Source organism: Sorex araneus, chromosome 3 (genome assembly GCF_027595985.1).
Source record: "Sorex araneus isolate mSorAra2 chromosome 3, mSorAra2.pri, whole genome shotgun sequence".
NCBI lineage: Eukaryota > Metazoa > Chordata > Mammalia > Eulipotyphla > Soricidae > Sorex > Sorex araneus.
In genome coordinates this window covers 47,651,973-47,670,259 of record NC_073304.1, presented here as the reverse complement: position 1 = coordinate 47,670,259, position 18,287 = coordinate 47,651,973, and the positions used below count along the sequence as shown (strand labels likewise).

Below are 18,287 nucleotides of genomic sequence, written 5' to 3'. Positions count from 1 at the left end.
TACTTGTCTAAAAAAAGCAAAGCGGTGAATGGTATTTAGGAACATCTGGAACCAGAGAGCTCACTTATTTTCTCCATTAGAAAAGAACATGAATTCCATTCAATCTTCAAAATATTCAATGTGCCATAATATTTTAAGAAAATAGCTACATATAAAATATCTAAAATAAGGAAAAACTAGATAAGCAAGACTCTGACTAGATTTTTGTTTGTTTTTTGAGCCACACCCAGTGGTGTTCAGGTGCCCATATGTGGTATCAGGGATCAACCACAGGTTGGACATCAGGGACCCATATGTGCCAGGGATCAAACACAGATCGAACATGAGCAAGGCAAGCTCTCTACCTGCTGTACTATGTCTTTGGCCCCCTGACTAGTTTAAATGTACCACTTTATGTTCTATGATTTGTGTCAGATTACCAGAGATGGAGTCTCACATAATTTAAGTTCTCTTTAAAAGTCAGCCTGGGGACCAGAGTGATAGTGCAGTGGGTAGGGTGCTTGCCTTGCACACTGCTAACTTGGGTTCAATCGTGAGGATCCACATGGTTACTCAAATCCACCAGGAGTGACCCCTAAGTGCAAAGCTAGGACTAAGTCCTAAGAACTTCTGGGTGTGGGGCCACAAAACAAAAAAAGCCAGTCAATGAGGCAAATTTGTATGGAACCCACAAAAGACCCTAAATGGCCAAAATTCCTGAGAAAGATAATGTTGTAGTAATCTCAGCTGCCTGATCTCAAACTATATTATAAAGCTACAGTAATCAGAGCAATATGGTAGACATAGAAATGGACACATAAGTCAATGGAGAAGAGACAATCCTAAAATAAATACGTATGTAGTTAATAAATTTACAACAAAGACGCCAAGAATATAAATAGGGAAAGAAATCTTTTTAATAAATGAAACTGAGAATACTGATTAGCCACACACAAAACATTGAAACTAGATCATTATCTCACACCTTACACAAAATTTAAACTTAGAATGAATTAAATATTTGAAATATTTGGCAAAGGACTGAAGCACATATTTTGCATGGAGGAGCTCTGGGTTTGATTCCTGGCACCACTTGGTCCCCTGAGAATTACTGCAGTCACCCTTGAGGATGGAGCAGGGAGGAGTACTCATGTGTGGCCAATAAATAAATAAACAAATATGATTTTTAAAAAAGACTTGAGCATATGACCTGAAGCCACAAACTCCTACAAGGAAACATGGGTGTAAGCTCCCTGACATCTGATTTGGCATGATTCTTTACATCTGAATCTAGAGCACATGCAAAAAATGCAAAATTAAACAAGTGGACCATATCAAATGAACAATTCCTGTACAGATAAAGAAATGGTCAATACATAATGCCCAAAAGTAGAGATAAAGTATGGGGGAAACTATCTGCCATAGAGGCAGGGGGAGGGCTGGAAAGGGGAAGTATACTGGGGACATTGGTTGTGGAAAATGTGCACTGATGGAGGGATGGGTGTTCAATCATTGTGTGACTGAAACTCAAACATGAAAGCTTTGTTAACTGTATATCACAGTGGTTCAATAAAAAAAAGAAAGAAACAAATGGTCAATAAAATTGACTATTTTGTCAATGAAGACAACCTATGGAACAGGAAAAAATATTTACAAAGCACATATCTGATATAGGCCTAGTACTTAAAATAGATTAACAAAAAAGGTTTATAACTCAATAGAAAAGAAGGTCTCACTGAAAAATGGAGAGAGAATACAAATACGCATACTTGTAATGAAGATATACAGGGGGTCAACAGATACATTAGAAAGTAACAACAATGCATCTAATGTTCACTAATCCTCAAGAGAACACCAATCAAAACCATAGTGAACTCACCGTTCTTGGTACAGCTACTATCAGAAAGACAAAAAACAACATGGAGAGTACATGGAGAGAAAGACAAAAACAACATTGGAGAACATGTGGAGAGGACTTCCTACAGAGTTGATGGGGAGGTAATTTGATGCAGTCATTATAGAATACAGTACGGGGGGCACTCAAAAAAACTCAAAACAATTCTACTTCTGGACCTTTACCTAAAGAAAGCAAAAATACTAATCTACGGGGACTCAATGGCAAATAGCTCCAGCCTTGCTGGTGTGAGACCAAGAATTCAATCCTTGGTGGCCTCCGGCATTCGCAAAGAGCAGTAATGGCAGCTCTGCCCTTTGGCAATCTTTGTACTGCCATACACCTCCAGTGCATCACCACCAGGTGAGCGCAGGTACTGCAATTACAGTGCATGATTTCTGATGAGCACCAACTTTTTTTAAATGGCCAGGAGTGCAACATCTGTGAGCAGATGTGCAAGGACACAACTAAGAATGTGACCCCTAGTGGACATTCACAAGCATTGCAGCTAAAGTGCATGATACCCCCAGTAGGTACCACAACTAAGCAAGCGTGGTAACTGGTAGCATTGTAGCACTGTCATCCCATTGTACATCAATTTGCTCCAGCAGGCACCAGTAATGTCTCCACTGTGAAACTAGTTACTGTTTTTGGCATATCGAATATGCCACGGGGAGCTTGCCAGGCTCTGCCATGAGGGCAGGATACTTTCTGTAGCTTTCCAGGTTCTCCGAGAGGGCGGAGGATTATTTATTATGTTATATAAAATAGGGCTGGAGCAATAGTGCAGCAGGTAGGCTGCACTTCACCTTGCATGCAGCCAACCCGGGTTTGATTCCTCCGCCCCTCTCGGAGAGCCGGACAAGCTACCAAGAGTTGCATGCATAGCAGAGACTGGCAAGCTACCCATGGCGTATTCGATATGCCAAAAACAGTAACAAGTCTCACAGTGGAGACGTTACTGGTGCCCACTTGAACAAATCAATGAGCAACAGGTGTTGACAGTGACAGTGATAGTGATATATAAAATAAAATTATATTATATAAAATAAATTTTAAAATTTTATTTAAATGAAATAAGCATATCACAAATAATAAAACTGATTTCCATGATTATTTCAGACTATTTGTAGGAGCAAATGAATTTCTAATATATATTTCTCGTAGTTTTAGAAATGCAAAAATATTCATTGGAAAAATAGTAGAAATGCATTCATAGCAAAATTCAACTTTATATGTGAGAAGTTAGAACTACAGTATAAAACTCATAGTGGAAAAGAAACAGGATTACATCACTAATGTAATGTTAATTAATATTAATGGACCAAACGGGACTATGTTCCTTGAAGCTAGAAAAATGTCAGAGGGGAAAGATATACAATTCAGCTTGAAAAAGCAAATACAGTAACCATAAAACAGAAAAAAAATCAAGCTTTTCATATACAATATTCTACTGGAAAAAAATTATTAGCAAGAAAGACTTCTACCAAACCAAACATTTTCAACTCAAAATAAATATAGAAATAAACTATTTAAATTTTTTTTAAATTTCTACAAAATTTATTTAACCAATACTATTTTGTTCATGCCCCTCTCAGAGAGTCTGGCAAGCTACCGAGAGTATCTCACCTGCACAGCAGAGCCTGGCAAGCTACCCGTGGCGTATTCGATATGCCATAAACAGTAACAAGTCTCACAATGGAGATGTTACTGGTACCTGCTCGAGCAAGTCAGTGAGCAATGGGATGACAGTGACAGTGATTTTGTTCATATCAACTAATAAGAGTACCAAACACTTCTATCTTTGAATATATAGATCTCAAAAGAATGCATACTTATGAAATGCATCTTTTTAAGAAAGTCCCATATTAGCTATTGCAAATTTGATCTGAAATGTTCAAAGTTCATGCCTCCATTTGAAATAATTCCAGTAATATTTAATCTGGAAAAGTACTAACCCTTCGGTATAAAGGTATTTGTCCCTCTCAGTATACTTACACTTGCTAAGTTTTATACTGTCTTCAAGAATAAATATTTCTTGGGTGGTGGGGTCTCCCACGCCATGGTCACAGCACCCAGGGGCCACTCCCAACAATTCTCAGGAAAACATGCATGACAGTTCCATGCCTGAGACATGGATGCAGTGCCCTCAACAGTGCTGAGGCCACCAGGGACATGCCCCAGCACCAGGGGTAGTGATAAAGTCCTTCAGGGTTACACCTGGTAATGTTCAATACCACAAACAATAAAGGTAAGGAACGGGGGAAGAAAATACTAACTCAAAAAGATATGTGAATCCCTGGGCTCATGGCAGCATTATTATTTTTAAAATTTAATATAGTTAAGATCATGTTTTTGCAATAGTGTTGACATTTGTGGTCTTGGTGTATACAGTTATTTACAGTAGTCAAGATCTAGAAACAATAGGAGTGTTCTCTGATAGACCAATAGATAACAAAGTATGATATATACACGTGAACAGTGGAACATCATTCAACCATTAAAAAAGAGAAAAGCTTGCCATTTGCAGCAACATGAATGCTCCCTGAGGGCATTATGTGATGTGATAAGCCAGCTAAAGAAAAGCAATGACCTTGTAAGCCTCTCAAGTTTGGGGAACTCCTCAGGGTGCTTATATTTGAACAGCAATGGGCTAAGACTTGTATAACTTACTGGGAGAGAGTTTGCAGAGTCTGTTTTGTGCTAGTCAAGCTGAGGTAGGGTCCATCGGTCTTCTCGTCAAGCTCCCCTCGGCAGAAGCCCACCCGAGCAGTAAGCATGAGCTGGGCACTGTAACTCTCCTTGGGGTGTGTTCCAAAGAACTGAAGGCCGTTGATAGGATAAAGAAAGAAGGCGTAGGAATCGGTTTCATTAGACACCAACACTGCCTGGAAAGTATTCAGCTGCAAAAAGAGAAAGAGACAGGCTTAGTGAAAACAAAAGAAAAAAAGAAAACAATGCAAACTCAGCACTGTTAGAAAAAAAAAAGGGATTTCCCCTCTCTTAGGATTTTTCCAAATTTTTTATACATAATACTCTTTCACATGTCTCTTTCAAATTTTTATTTCAAACACTATTTTAGGCAAGCTACTGAGAGTATCCCACCTTCACAGCAGAGCCTGGCAAGTTAGATATGTCAAAAACAATAACAAGTCTCACAATGGGGATGTTACTGGTGCCCACTTGAGCAAATCGATGAACAACGAATGACAGTGCTACAGTGCTACATTATTTTAGGATGATCATCTCTTATTAGTGTAATAATTGAGGTTAAGCAATGTAGGTGAAAAAAACATGAAAAATTACATTGGTAAGGATTCAGACTTCACTTTTCCAGATCTCTCTGGGGGATGAGTGCAAGTAGTAAAGCCAAGTTGTGTCTTCACAGTCTTGGCCTGAGATTCCTGCCCTGACACTCATCTGGATCAGTCGCTCATTCATTCAGCGTTGAGACAGGTGTGGTGTGAGGGAGAGTTTCATCAGAAGTCCCCTTCTGGCGGTGGGAACAGCCTCACTCTGGCACCAGCACCAACCAATGTCCTGCCTTCCCCTCCCAAGAGAGGGGACACATGCAGGAGTAACAGTTCTGCCAATGGTTGGTGGCTGGTGTCCAACCAGGCAGCTCCAGAGTCCCTGTCCAGCACCCTTAGGCCATCCTACCTGTAGCATGCAATTCAAGCTGCTCCCAAGCCTTCTCTGGAGTGCATGTTCCTGGCACTGCCCTTACACTCTTTCACATTCCCCATGGTGCTAGTGCTGGGATATCGATGCCAGCTCCCCTGTTTCCTGAAATCCTCCTAGAAAACCTGTCACTGCGCCAAGGACTGTGATTGGCTGTGGGTGTTTTCTGATTCCATGTAGATTTGTTTCTACTTCTGACCCTCCACAATGCCTGTGTGGGTATTTCTCATTTGTATGCTCCTTCTTTTTGCCTGGTTTCAGTGTTTGTACCCAAGGTTTGTGAATCTCTTTGTACCTGAATTCAAACAGCCAAATGTCTTGGAGGCTCTAGATAAAAAACGATGCTCGGTGCTGACCAAGAACAGGAGACTGCCTGGAAAGCCTCAGGACTGAGGACAGGGGCGTGGCCACATGTGGGATGGTGAGTGAGAATTTAGCAAGGGGCAGAGGCCACAAAGAAGGATGTGTGTGTGAGACCTCAGGGCTGGACGGCGGAGGCTCTGCAGAGGAAGCCTGTGAATGTGAATAAACACAACAGGAGCCAGAGCAGACCAGAGAGACACCACAGCCTCCACACCCAAGGCCTCCCAGACAGAATCCGTTCCTTCAAGTTCAATTTACACTCATCTTACCATCAAGACACTATTAATTTGTCTTTACCTTCATCCAGCTATTTGGAACCCCCCCTTCTGTGATCTGTTAATGGAGTTCAATTATCTTGAAAATATGTTGTAAATATTTAGGACTATTCTCTCACTAAATCCACCTCACCCCTCTCCACGTTTCCCCCCACCCTTGACTAATTGAGTGGGGCACTTGGGAGGTATTTGAGACATTCTAGCACTTCCTAAATAACATTACTCTTAGAAACTTTATTCGCCAATAAGCAGCATGATTTCTCCATGTTGCCAGACAAAATAAGCCCATGAAAGAGAACTGAATTTCACAAAATAAAACAGCAAGCAAAAGGATTGTGCCCTGCACTGAATTTTGTCCAAGATCTTTCCTAGGACAGTTCAAATCCCTTGCACTGTTCAAATCTCTTCTAGTGTAAAATCATCCTTTCACTATTTAATTCCAAAGCATAGTTTTGGGCTCTTGCTTACAAGACAAAGAATTCAGGTGTTCAAATATTTTTCAGGGAAAGCATCCAAAATACCCTATGCCCTTCTTTTGGTTTTCTAATATATAAATTTTCTCCCCTTTGCTTATTTTCTTTACACATACACACACACACATACATGCACACACGCATTCATGCCATGCACGCACATGGGAAAGGGCCTCAGATATCTGTCAGTGTTGGAGTTGTTGAGTGTTTCACCCACAAAGCTGAACTTTCCCAGACACAAAAGTCAGGAATGTTTTCTAGAATTTCTCAAAACCAGGGAGCCATCATTTTTGCCAAATGTAAATAAAGGCTGTTCTGCCTCATGTCTCTGGGTAACAGAGACTACATTAGCCATTTGTGTTGACCTAACAGTCTCAGAGTTTTACTTTTGTCACAAGGTGGATCATTCAAACAGTGAAAGAACAGTTACTGATGGAGAAAAAAAAAACCTGTTTTCACAAGCAGAGCTTTCAAAACTGTTACCTAAGGCTGACAATAAAGGTAAGATTGGAGAAAATCTGAATTCTAAACTGAAGGGAAATCTATAAGGTAAGGAGGCCTATGGACTAGGAAGGAATTGTAAGGAGGTGAGGGGGAAAGCAAATAGACTTGTGAAGGTAAGTGGCCATTTATCAGGGAGTTGGGTATTTAGCACTTTCCTTCATTCATTATCTCAACCCAGTCTACAAATTCTTTATTTTTCTTGTTTGATGGGGCACACCTGGCAGTGTTCAGGGCTTACTTCTGGCTCTGTGCTCCAGCATCACTCCTGGACGTGGTCAGGGGACCATATGTGGTAGAGGGTGTGAAACTGGTGTGGAACTGGGGTTAGCTCTGTGCAAGGAAAAGGGACCTAGCCACTATATTCTCTCTCTCTTTCTCTCTCTCTCTCTAGCTACAGATTCATTTCAATTAAAATGCACTCAGTGCCTCTTATCTACCATCCTTGAGAAAAATACTTGTCACAATCAAATGGCAATCATTTTGTCTATTCAGCTCCACTGCAGTAGGCAAGTGGAAGGGAAGAATCATTTTCCCTCTTCCTTTCTCTTTGGTGGTCTTTTTTGTTTTGTTTGTTTGTTTTTTGCTTTGTTTGGGGGTTACACCTGGTGGTGCTTCAAGGCTGACTCCTGGCTCTGATCAGTCCCTCCTGACAGATGCGTGGAATCAATCCCATGTCAGATGCATGCAAGCCAAGTGTCCTTCTCTGTTGATCTTATGTGATGACTGGGGTTGCGCATAGCTAACTGTGGTACACACATGTGGAGACCCAGACAGCAGGGCCACCAGGATCAAGCCCAGTGCATAGAGGTGGCAGCAGAGACCCAACTCATGACCATATAACTTGCAAGACAGGCACTTTTAGCCACCACTGAGGCATCCTCCAAGCTATCTAGAATAATTATATTTGGGACTTGGGGGTTATACCCAGTGGTGCTCAAGCACTTAGCTCTGTACCTGGGGTGCTCCCAGTGGAGCTCAGGGCACCAGGCAGAACTGGAGACAGAAGTGCAAGTAAGTTGCATGCAAGGGAAACGCCCTGAACTATCTGTCTGGCACACAATAATTTTAAAATAGATTTTATGATTCCAAAGTACAGGCCAAGAAAGTTTGGATATTCCAAAACAGCCCACATGCCAAATCATCACTTAAAAATTCTTTCTTGGTTCTACAAAATTCTACATCGAATCGCCAAAGAGCACTGGAGGGCTCCTCCTGGCAAAGTACATTCTGACAGTTTTCCAGACCAGAAAGGAATTTGTAATCTCCAAGACAGCCTTTGCAAGAATGTCCCCCCCCCTCCCCCTGCCACAAGGTGTCTGGAGGGAAACCCTGAGAGGAAATGCCAAAGCCTATAAAAGGGCCACAGCTCCAACCCTCAGCCCCCAGGATCCTAGAAGAGGGGCCTCTGCAGGAAGAGAGCCAAGCACAAAGAACATCAGGGCCAGTGACATGGAGCTGACGCCTCTGCTACCGTCTTATCAGAAAGAGAAAAACCAGAGCCCTCGGCAGAGACACAGCAGGATTCTGACACCCCCTTCCAGCATGTCATCAATCAAGGTACCCACTGAGTCAGGCTGATGGGCACAAAACATGGTCCCCTTTTTAAAATCAATATCAGCCATCTGGCAAGTAACAAAACAACAAAAATCAGAACTGTGGATGGGAGAGTACAGGGGTTAAGACTCTTGCCTTACATGTGGCCAATGGGCGACATTCCTTCAAAGTCCCAGTACTACATGTGGTCCCTTGCTTGCCATCATGGACCACTCCTGAGCACAGTGTCAGGAATAACTCCTGAGGCCTCCTGAGGCCTTCTAGGCATGGTCCCCAAAACCAAACCAAACCAAATGGAGCTGCATGGTTTCTATGCCAAAGGAGTTTGCCCACACAAATCACAGTAAGACTAAGAGGTAGAGAAACTCCTAGAAGGGCACAAAGGGTTCCTCTCTGTTTTCCTCAGGGACACACATTCTCTACAGCTACAGTGTGATGGACTGCAGGCTCCAGGGCTTGGAATGAGCACAAACTCTAGTCTTTGGGAAAATCTCCATTTCCCACACTCCTGTGGCACAAGTGGTGTTGGATTGATATATGCACAAAGCCATCATTATGAATATTATAAATCACAGTACTGCAATAAATTTTTTTAAAATCTCCATTTTCCATAACCATTATCCTGGCCCTGATTTTCCTTGACTTCGTTTTTCTGCCCTAAATCCGAACAAAACAAAAGATGAATACTCAATGCTATTGCATCCTTAATATTATATCCTTTTTTAAAAGTTATTAGCAAAACGTCAGCATTTCTTTCACCAATTCTATATATGTATCTATTCTGTCTTCATTGCTATATCTCAGGTTGGGGTTAAATTCTTTTAGACCAGCTGAAGAGATAGTACACCAGGTAAGCATGTGGCTGACCCAAGTTTGAATCCCTGGCTCCTCAGAGGATCCCCTGAACCCATCCAGAAGAAATCCTTCATCACAGAGCCAGAAGTAAGAAGTAAGCCCTGAACACTGCTGAGTGTGGCAAAAAACTAAGCAAACAAACAGAACACCAAAATAAATTCTTCAGACAGACCAAAGACTTCTCCTTTTCTGAACCTTAGCTCTCAATGACAAAAGGTCATACCAGGGTCTTGCTTTGACCATTCCTATTCTTTGTGGGTTCAACTCCCTCCACCAGTGAGACACATCCTTTGAAACAAATCAGGATCTTTCTGTCCCACACTGAGGCCTGTTATGGGCCTTCCACTCCTCTAACTCCCTTCATCCATTTCTTGGGCTCAGGACACACCCTCATTCAGAACAATTTCTCCTGTTGCCTCATTCCTAAGGTCTGTTTTTTCAGTTCAACTTGAATTCCAGTGAATAAAACATGCCCCAAATCATGCATATCTGTGGAGTCCACTTGTCTCTATGCCCAACTCCTTAACTTAGCAAAAACAAAATAAAGTTTCTCTACCACCACCCCATCTCCACAACTTAAATAATCACTAGTCCTTTTTGTATCTGCTGTCCGGATGGGTTGTTTTGGGTTTTGGCTTGTTTGCTCCGTTGGTTGGTTGGATGGATAGTTGATTAGGGGGCCACGCCCAGGTGTACTCAGTGTTTACTCCTGGAATCATCCTTTGTGACAATATGAGATGCTGGGGATGGAATTCTGTCAGTAAGCTTTATGAAGGCTATTTTTTATATTATTGTTATTATTATTCTTATTATTTTGGTTTTCAGATCACATCTGAAGGTGATTAGGGCTTACTCCTAGCTCTGTGCTCAGGGTCACTCCTGGTGGGGCTTGGGGGACCCTATAGGGTGCTGGGGATCAAACCCAGGTTGGCCACATGCCAAGCAAACACCCTATCTGCCATATTATATCTCTGGCCTCAAGGTTAATGCTATGACTTCTTTGCTCTGTGAAGGAACATTTCAAGGAGGATGAAACTGACTGAATGAATAAACACAAGTTGTTCAGATGTTTTTAGGTGAATCTAAATGCATCTTGCAATATCATGTACACCATCTAGTCACACTATAAAAGAATATCCACAAAGAGAAAGGACAAGTTAGACTGTTTTAAATGGTAAGATGCCATTCCTCTGATATCTTTGAGTTTCCAGTAACTTTGCAACATAAGTTTAGTAATGCCAAGCCTTGAGAAAGCCATGCTGAATTCATGCTGTCTTTCAAGCAAAGCAGATTACCGTTTGCCAAAATCTTTCTCTAGAGAATTATTAAAACAAGAACTCAAGTCATAGGGCCCCTTTTAAATATTCAGAAGAAACGTCAACGTGGGTAATTGAAAAAGCATCCTATTTCTAAACAGAATCCACATCTTATTTCTACTTTACACAAATTATGAATTCAACTCAACATACAGCAGTGTCTGAAGAATGATTCTGATTAGTAAAGTAAAAGAGATAAATCTTGCCACATTTCTTTCAATGATAAAAATCTCAGATAGAAGTTATAATTTGTGAACTTGTATTTAAAGGGTCCTGTGCTAAGAACCTACCTCCCCTCACCTTATAACAAAGAAATAGAACAACTAGGCAGGAGACATAGTACAGCAGGCTAAGGTGCTTGTCTCGCAAAAAGCAGACACGGGATCATCCATGATATTACATATCGTCCCTCAAGCACAAGGAGTGGTTCTAAGCCTTACCAGGGATGCCCCTCACTCCCCAGCGAGAAGAAGGAGGAAGAGGAATCAGAGGAGGAGGAGGAATTGGAGAAGGAGGAGGAGGAGGAGGAGTTGGAGGAGGATTTGGAGGATGAGGAGGAGGAGGAGGAGTTGGAGGAGGATTTGGAGGAAGAAGAGGAGGAGGAGGAGGAGGAGGAAGAACCTGGTCCTACCAATTAGAAGAACACATACATGAACAGCCACACCCAGTAGGTCTAAAACCTAAGTTCTAAAACTGTGGGTCACAGCCCCCATATGGGGCCATGTAACTGAATGTGGGAGGTATGAAAATTATGGCAACTTTTTAATTTATTATCAGTAAATGGTTGATATGTATACCTCTTTTCTATATGTGGGCAGGAAAAAATTTTCCTGTGAAAAGGGGTCATAAATGAAAATAGCTTAAGAAGCCCTGGCATGCTTTAAAATGTCACTTTAGAGCAGTAGATATAGTACAGGATTAAGTACTGCCTTATATGTGGCCAACCCTGATTCAGTCCCCAATACCTCATGGGTACCTGAGCAAACCTGCTGGCAGTGGGCCCTGGGTCACTTAGTTCATTCTTACAATAATCTCGCAAGGAGAGCACTGCTACCCCATTTTATAGATGAGGAAATCTGGACTGAGGCTGGACCATTACTGCCAAAGTTACTTCTTTCAAAATATTGCTCTCCTATCAAAGTCTGTCCAACTAATTTGGAAGTTGGGAAAGAGCAGCATCATTTCCATGCTGTACATGAAACAGAAAAACAACAAAGTTCTGTATTATTATCTTGGGTTTCAAGTGGCCTTGATAGATACAGAATCTTAAAGCTCTTATGTGATTTCATTACCCAAGAATTTCTCTTCAATTGTTCATCTCTCATTCATCTTACTTAGCCTACTGTGTCTTGTTTCTGTGTTGAAAAGTAAGAGTGGCTGACTTCTCTTATGAGCATTGGAATATTTAATTTGGCAACAATAAGACATTAACTGTGTTCTTGGCAGCAGATTCCATACCAAGTTCATACTTCCATTAAATGTGATTTCCAAGACTTTTCTGATACAAAGATCACACAGAGACAAAAGACAACAACATAACAAACCAAAACCTCTAAGCCTGTAGTTACTAAAAATCTCTGGAAAAGATACAATTGTTGTGCCTACCTAAATGACTTGTGCCAAGGAAATGAGTCCTTTGTGAAATTCTAGGTAACAACAACTGCTAAGATATTTTTAAAAAATAATCTATATTCTAAACCTGCCTTTGCCTCACTATGAACAGAACTGTGTCCAATCACTTTAATACCTATTTGTCATTACTTGTAGAATAAAAAGAGTTTTATAATTGTATGCTAGTTGTGAAACACTGTTAAACTATAACTGTTATATTATCCTATGATAAATATAAACAAGATACTTGAGTAAAAAACACATAACAGCTAGGTGGTCAATTTTTTTTTTAAGCTTTAGCCTTCTCATTATAGTCAAAAAGCACTCTCTGAACAACAAAAATCAATCTCCTGCTTAGAAATCCTTTGGGCTACCCCCTGCCAAGACCCAACTCTGAATTCCAGTAATCGCCATCTGCACCTACCATGACCTTTCTAGATCCATGTCTCCAGAACCTCCCCTTTTGGTAAGAAGGTACCAACATACAATGACCCCAACAAAACACCTTATACCACATGGGGCTATTACTCTCTACACAACTCAGATACAAAGCTTTTCCTTACCAAAACCTCCCCAGACCAAGCCCTAACTAAGAAGGAAGAGTCAGTCTTCTTAAGCCAAGAATCTACTACACTTACCACACTTACAATAACAATGTCCCTACCACTACACGATCCTGGGGAGAAAAGTTGGTTCTTCCATGGTACCTCTGCTAGTCCTAGCAAATAATTAATTCACGAAAAAGGGATAAAGTCCAACTATGTTTCTAGACACACTAAATATACAACATATAGCACTGTCACAGCACTGTCACTGTCATCCTGTTGCTCATCGATTTGCTCAAGTGGACACCAATAACATCTCCATTGTGAGACTTTGTTACTGTTTTTGGCATATCGAATACACCACAGGTAGCTTGCCAGGCTCTGCCATGTGGATGGGATACTCTCAGTAGCTTATACAACACATAAGAAATATATTCAGGGGAAAACAAAGACAGAAAATAGCAGTTGAGATTTCCAGGACGAGTAGAACTCAAAATAATGTTTCTTTTCTAATTTTCTATGTTTTCTAAGTATTTGATGCCATCGGTATTATTGATATAATACAGATATGATGTTTAATTTTAAATACATTTTTAACTTATACATGAATGAATATAATATAATGGACCTTGAATATTTTCTCCCAACTCTCTACCTTGTACAGAAGATAATATACTGTTTGCATTGAATTATGCTGCTGAATTGAGTATTTGAAATGCCAAACCCATGCATTAAAAAATTATTCAGAGCCAGGACTGGGCCTCCTCCACCCAGCTCCCCAGTTTTCCAGTAGCTTGTTAGTCACACCCACAAACTGCCCCCAGGCACCATGTAATCTCATCAATGGCCAAGATCCAGAGACTATAAAATAAAGCTCTCATAAGAGAGCAACACAGAATCTCCTGACCCCTGCACCAGGCTGTCTTCACTGGGGCACCTCAGAGGGGGGCAGGTTGAGTTTCCCTCCCTGCTCCAAGCAGAACCCTGGCAGCCGAAAGCCTCCAGAACCCAACCACAGCCATGCTCAAGGCCACTCTCCACATGCTCGGATGAGCCTCACCTATGAGGGAGCCAACAGAGAAACCCAGGTATGCAGGACCTGTGGCTGAGATCTCCAAACCTGCTGGGATTGGGACTGGACCACCTCCACCTAGCTCCCCAGTTTTCCAGTAGCTTGGCAGTCATACCTACAAACTGTCCCTGGCTCCATGTAATCTCATCAATGGCCAATATCCAGAAACTATAAAATAAAGCTCTCAGAAGAGAGCAATGCAGTATTTCCTGGAGGGCGAGACCACATTTGCGGCCACGTGACCTCTTATACTCTAGCCCATTGATGTACCTAAAGCAGCACACATTTGTTTGGTTTTAACATACTTGCTTATATTCTCTTATATATGGGCTTAAAGGGCTCCAGAATGAAATACAATCTTCTCACACTTCTCTCTTATTGTGGTGGTCGCTGGTGGGGTGGGTGTTTGAATATTATCTGTAATGAACTCTTGTGAACTACTTTATGAAAATAAAATGTATAAAAATCACCAAAAAATTATTCAGAGCTAGAGAACTATTCCAGCAAGTAAGGCGCTTGCCTTGCTTGCAGCCAAACCAGGTTCAATTCTAGTACCACATGTAGCACCTTGAGAACAGGCTATGGAGATAGCTCAGTTGTAAGACACTGGTAAAGTACACCCAGGATTGGCCTGAGCACTACCTAGGAGCTCCCTCAGGCCTCCCCTGCAAAAAAAGACTTGATACTTGGGGCCAGAGAGACAACACAGGGGCTTTGCATGTGACCAATGCCAGTTCAACCCATAGCACTGTACAGGATCCCTGGACACAGAGCCAGGAGTAAGCCCAGAACACTATGGTGGGTGGGCCACTTACCCTCAGAAAGACAAAAAGACAGAAAGGCAGGGGAAGACTAGGACGCAGAGAGAGACAGAAAGAAGAACCTGGTACCTAGAAAATAATTCTACCAGATCTAGCAAGAGCCTTATAAAAAATGCATTCTCTTTGGCATACCAAGTCCATTTTCTGGATTGTCAATTTAAAAAATGTGCAAAGATTTCACTTTAAAAATGTGACTCACAGGGGCTGGAGCGATAGCACAGCGGGTAGGGCATTTGCCTTGCAAGCGGCCAACCCGGGTTCGATTCCCACCATCCCAGATGGTCCCCCGAGCACCACCAGAAGTGATTCCTGAGTACAGAGCCAGGAGTAACCCCTGAGCATTGCCAGGTCTGACCCTCCCTCCAAAAAAAACAAAATGTTATTCACAAAATTATAGTGCTGAAAATTGAAAAAATCTTAATGATCACAAGAAACAACAGTGAATCCACTAGACGGAATAGTATGCAGACATTATAAATGATGTTGCAGAAATATATTCAATGATAATGAAACATCCTAATATACTATTTGGTGGGATTTAGTGAGGGCAGGAGAGGAGGTTACAAAGCAGTATGTGCAAACAAATCTACTTTAACCATCAGTGACAACTACACATACGGAGCAAAACTGGAGGAGACACATGAAAATGTTTAAGAGTAGTTATCTCTGCATGGCAGGAAAATAAGCGGTTGGTTACTCTCTGTTAAATTGCCTATATTTTCTGATGTTTTTTTCTTCAATGGACATATCATTAGAAATAATTCTTGCATAAGGGATGATTCTAAAAACAAACCTCCAAACAGTAAATGGCCTTGTGTTCTAAGTGCCTCTTGCCTCTGTACTAGGGTTGGGCTGGGGCCGAGGCTCAGATCCCCAAAATAGTTTTCCTTGCTAGACTAATAACCACCCACTCAGAAAGCCTGGAGTCAACAGCCCTCTTCACTTCAAAAAGCAGCACTGGGCACCACGTTAGCCTTAGCGCCACCAAAGAAGACATCAGAAGGAGCTCTGAGCCAATGTCTGGGTTCCAGCCCCTAAGCCCAGCCCAGTCTGCCCATTGGTTTAGCAGCCAAGCATCGGAGGCTCACTCACAGCTTTCGAGGGGGTCGTCCCGAGCTTGTCTTCCTGGTAGGCGCCCACTTGCTTCCAGGTGACCAGGAAAGTGTGGATGGGAGTGAAGTGCAAGCCGTTGTGAGGGAAACTGGAGCGTACGAATTTGGCGGCCAGGTCTAGCACAGCTGGGGTCATGTCCTCGCGGTACAGAATCTTCCCCCGGCCCCCGCTGGTGTCCAGATCAGCCAGGAATGGGGCTATGGCAGGGAAGTCGGTGGGGAAAACATCGTCCACATACTGGGTCTCCCTGGGGAAATCTTGGGTCGAGATGATGCCATTGGTGCCCACCTAGGAGAGGAGAGGGACCAAAGGGGGCGGGGGGGTGTGAAGACCGTCGCACAAGCTGCAGAAAACTCAAAACTGGTCTCCCCAGATGTGCTTCCCACCCTGACGCGTTGGAAAGTAAAGGATACCAACTGCCCAGGTCAAGAAGCACCCAGTCCGTTTGACTGGGCGCTCCCTAGCCTCGCTCAAGACTACCAGAGCAATTTCTCCAGTGTTCCACCCAGCACGCCTCACGCACGATGGTGGGCAATCGCTTCAGGAGCCTAAAACTCACACCTCACTTGTAGCACAAGTCTAGAGAAAAATGAACCAGGTTCAAGGAAAGAACCCCTAGCTTTGCAGGCACGCACCGCATGGTCTCTGCCTCAGCCTTCCCACTTTCTTTTCTGCTTAGGACGCCTGCCTACATGCTCTTCCCCCTTCGAAGTAAAGGAAAAGCAGCTTTGCTGCAAAGCCGGGTCCCACGCCCAGGGGCGCTCGGGGACCGCGGAGTCAGCAGACCATTTCCTCCCCTCCAAAAACAGAGCGGTTCGGTGTGATCCACTCCACGCTGACCTCTACATAAGTGGAGAAAAGTCTGCAGAGTCCCACACCAGGAGGGGGACGAACTTACGTAGAGTTTACTAAACTGGGCTTCATAGAAGTGCAGAGGATGCGCCAAAGTCACCTCTGCGCTCTCGTCGTCGCCTTCCGGCAGTAGCTGGTCCCCCAGCGATTCCCCATGGGGGAAAAGCTCCACTACGGGCGCCGCTGCCACTTTGGACGACAGCCGTAGCAGCAGCGGCGGCAGCGCCCACAGCAGCCACCGCACAGCCGGGAGCCTGGCCGCCGAGTCCCCCCGCATGCTCGCTCGGCTCCTGGGCTGCCCGACAGCAGAACGCGTCCCCGCCCGGCCCGCCGGCCCGCTCTGCGCGCCCAGCCAGCGGGCAACCTGGATCCCCGCGGGCGCCCGGCAGGGGCGGGATTCCCGCTTCGCCGAGAGCTCTGATTGGCTGCGGCTCTCGGCCGGAGACCAATCGGCGGCTCTGAGAAAGTTAGATCTCGGCGGCCGCATCTGGTTCTTGTTAAAGATCTCTGGGGCTGCGGTCGCGGGAGTGACGGGGCTGGCGAGGTAAAAGCCTGCGGCTGTAGCTGCTCCTTCTCCTGTGCTCCCGAGTCTCGGAGCTGAAGGACTCACCTCCGCCGCCCTCCTGTCCGGGCAGTTTTGAGGTCACGACCAGTCCCGCCCCTCTATCCCCCACCCCCCTGCCGAGACCAAAGGACCAAACGCTCCGCAAAGTCGCTCGGAGGCGGCGCCGCAGGAGATGATCTCAGTGCCCACAGGAGGGGACTTCGCGGCGGCGAGTGCAGCTGCTGGCTGGTCGGACGAGGGTGGGGTGTAGTGTGCACCCCCGCGACTTGGTCCTAGAGAGGAGAAGCAAAGAGGCATTGTCGCAATCGGCTTGCCTTGGCTCCACCCGGAGACTCCGCACTGAGAAGCGCGCCTTTGTGCAGTGTGTGTGTGTGTGTGTGTGTGTGTGTGTGTGTGTGTGTGTGTGTGTGTGTGTGTGTGTGTGTGTGTGTGTGTTACGTCCTTCTACTTAAGGTCAGTGCTGCCCGGGAGAACTGGGTGGCCCTGCAGAATTCCAGTCTCACTCAAGAGTACTGTTCACTCTCCCCCCTCCGGAAACGAGGGAAGATCGTGACAGGCGAGTGTGCGTGATGGACTCGACTTGAGGACATAGGCTGGGGCACCCAGCTTGGATTCCTTGGATGCAGAGGGCTACAGAGTCGGGGGAACCCCGAGTGACTGTCAAACCTGGAAGTCAGCCTCCAGGGCTTTGGGGGACCTCGCCTACCATCACCATTGGCTCTGTGAAGGCTCGGGGACTGGGCGAGGTTCTGTTTCCATTTTTGTGATCAAAAGCTTGAAATTTTCCAGGAGTACTGTTTTCTCTCTAGAGAGA

The 18,287-nt window shown here is 43.9% G+C and overlaps 1 protein-coding gene across 1 annotated transcript in view; it reads right to left on the bottom strand.

The window, feature by feature from the left end:
* Window positions 1-17,220, bottom strand: part of NID2 (nidogen 2) — an 83,034-nt gene extending 65,814 nt beyond the window's left edge. The window contains exons 1-3 of the mRNA XM_055133867.1: window positions 16,955-17,220; window positions 16,036-16,344; window positions 4,547-4,776 (exon numbers count right to left, since the gene is read on the bottom strand). Coding sequence (XP_054989842.1) covers window positions 4,547-4,776; window positions 16,036-16,344; window positions 16,955-17,185 — 770 coding nt within the window. The 5' untranslated portion in view covers window positions 17,186-17,220. The remainder of the gene's footprint in view (window positions 1-4,546; window positions 4,777-16,035; window positions 16,345-16,954) is intronic.
* Window positions 17,221-18,287: the final 1,067 nt, after the last annotated feature.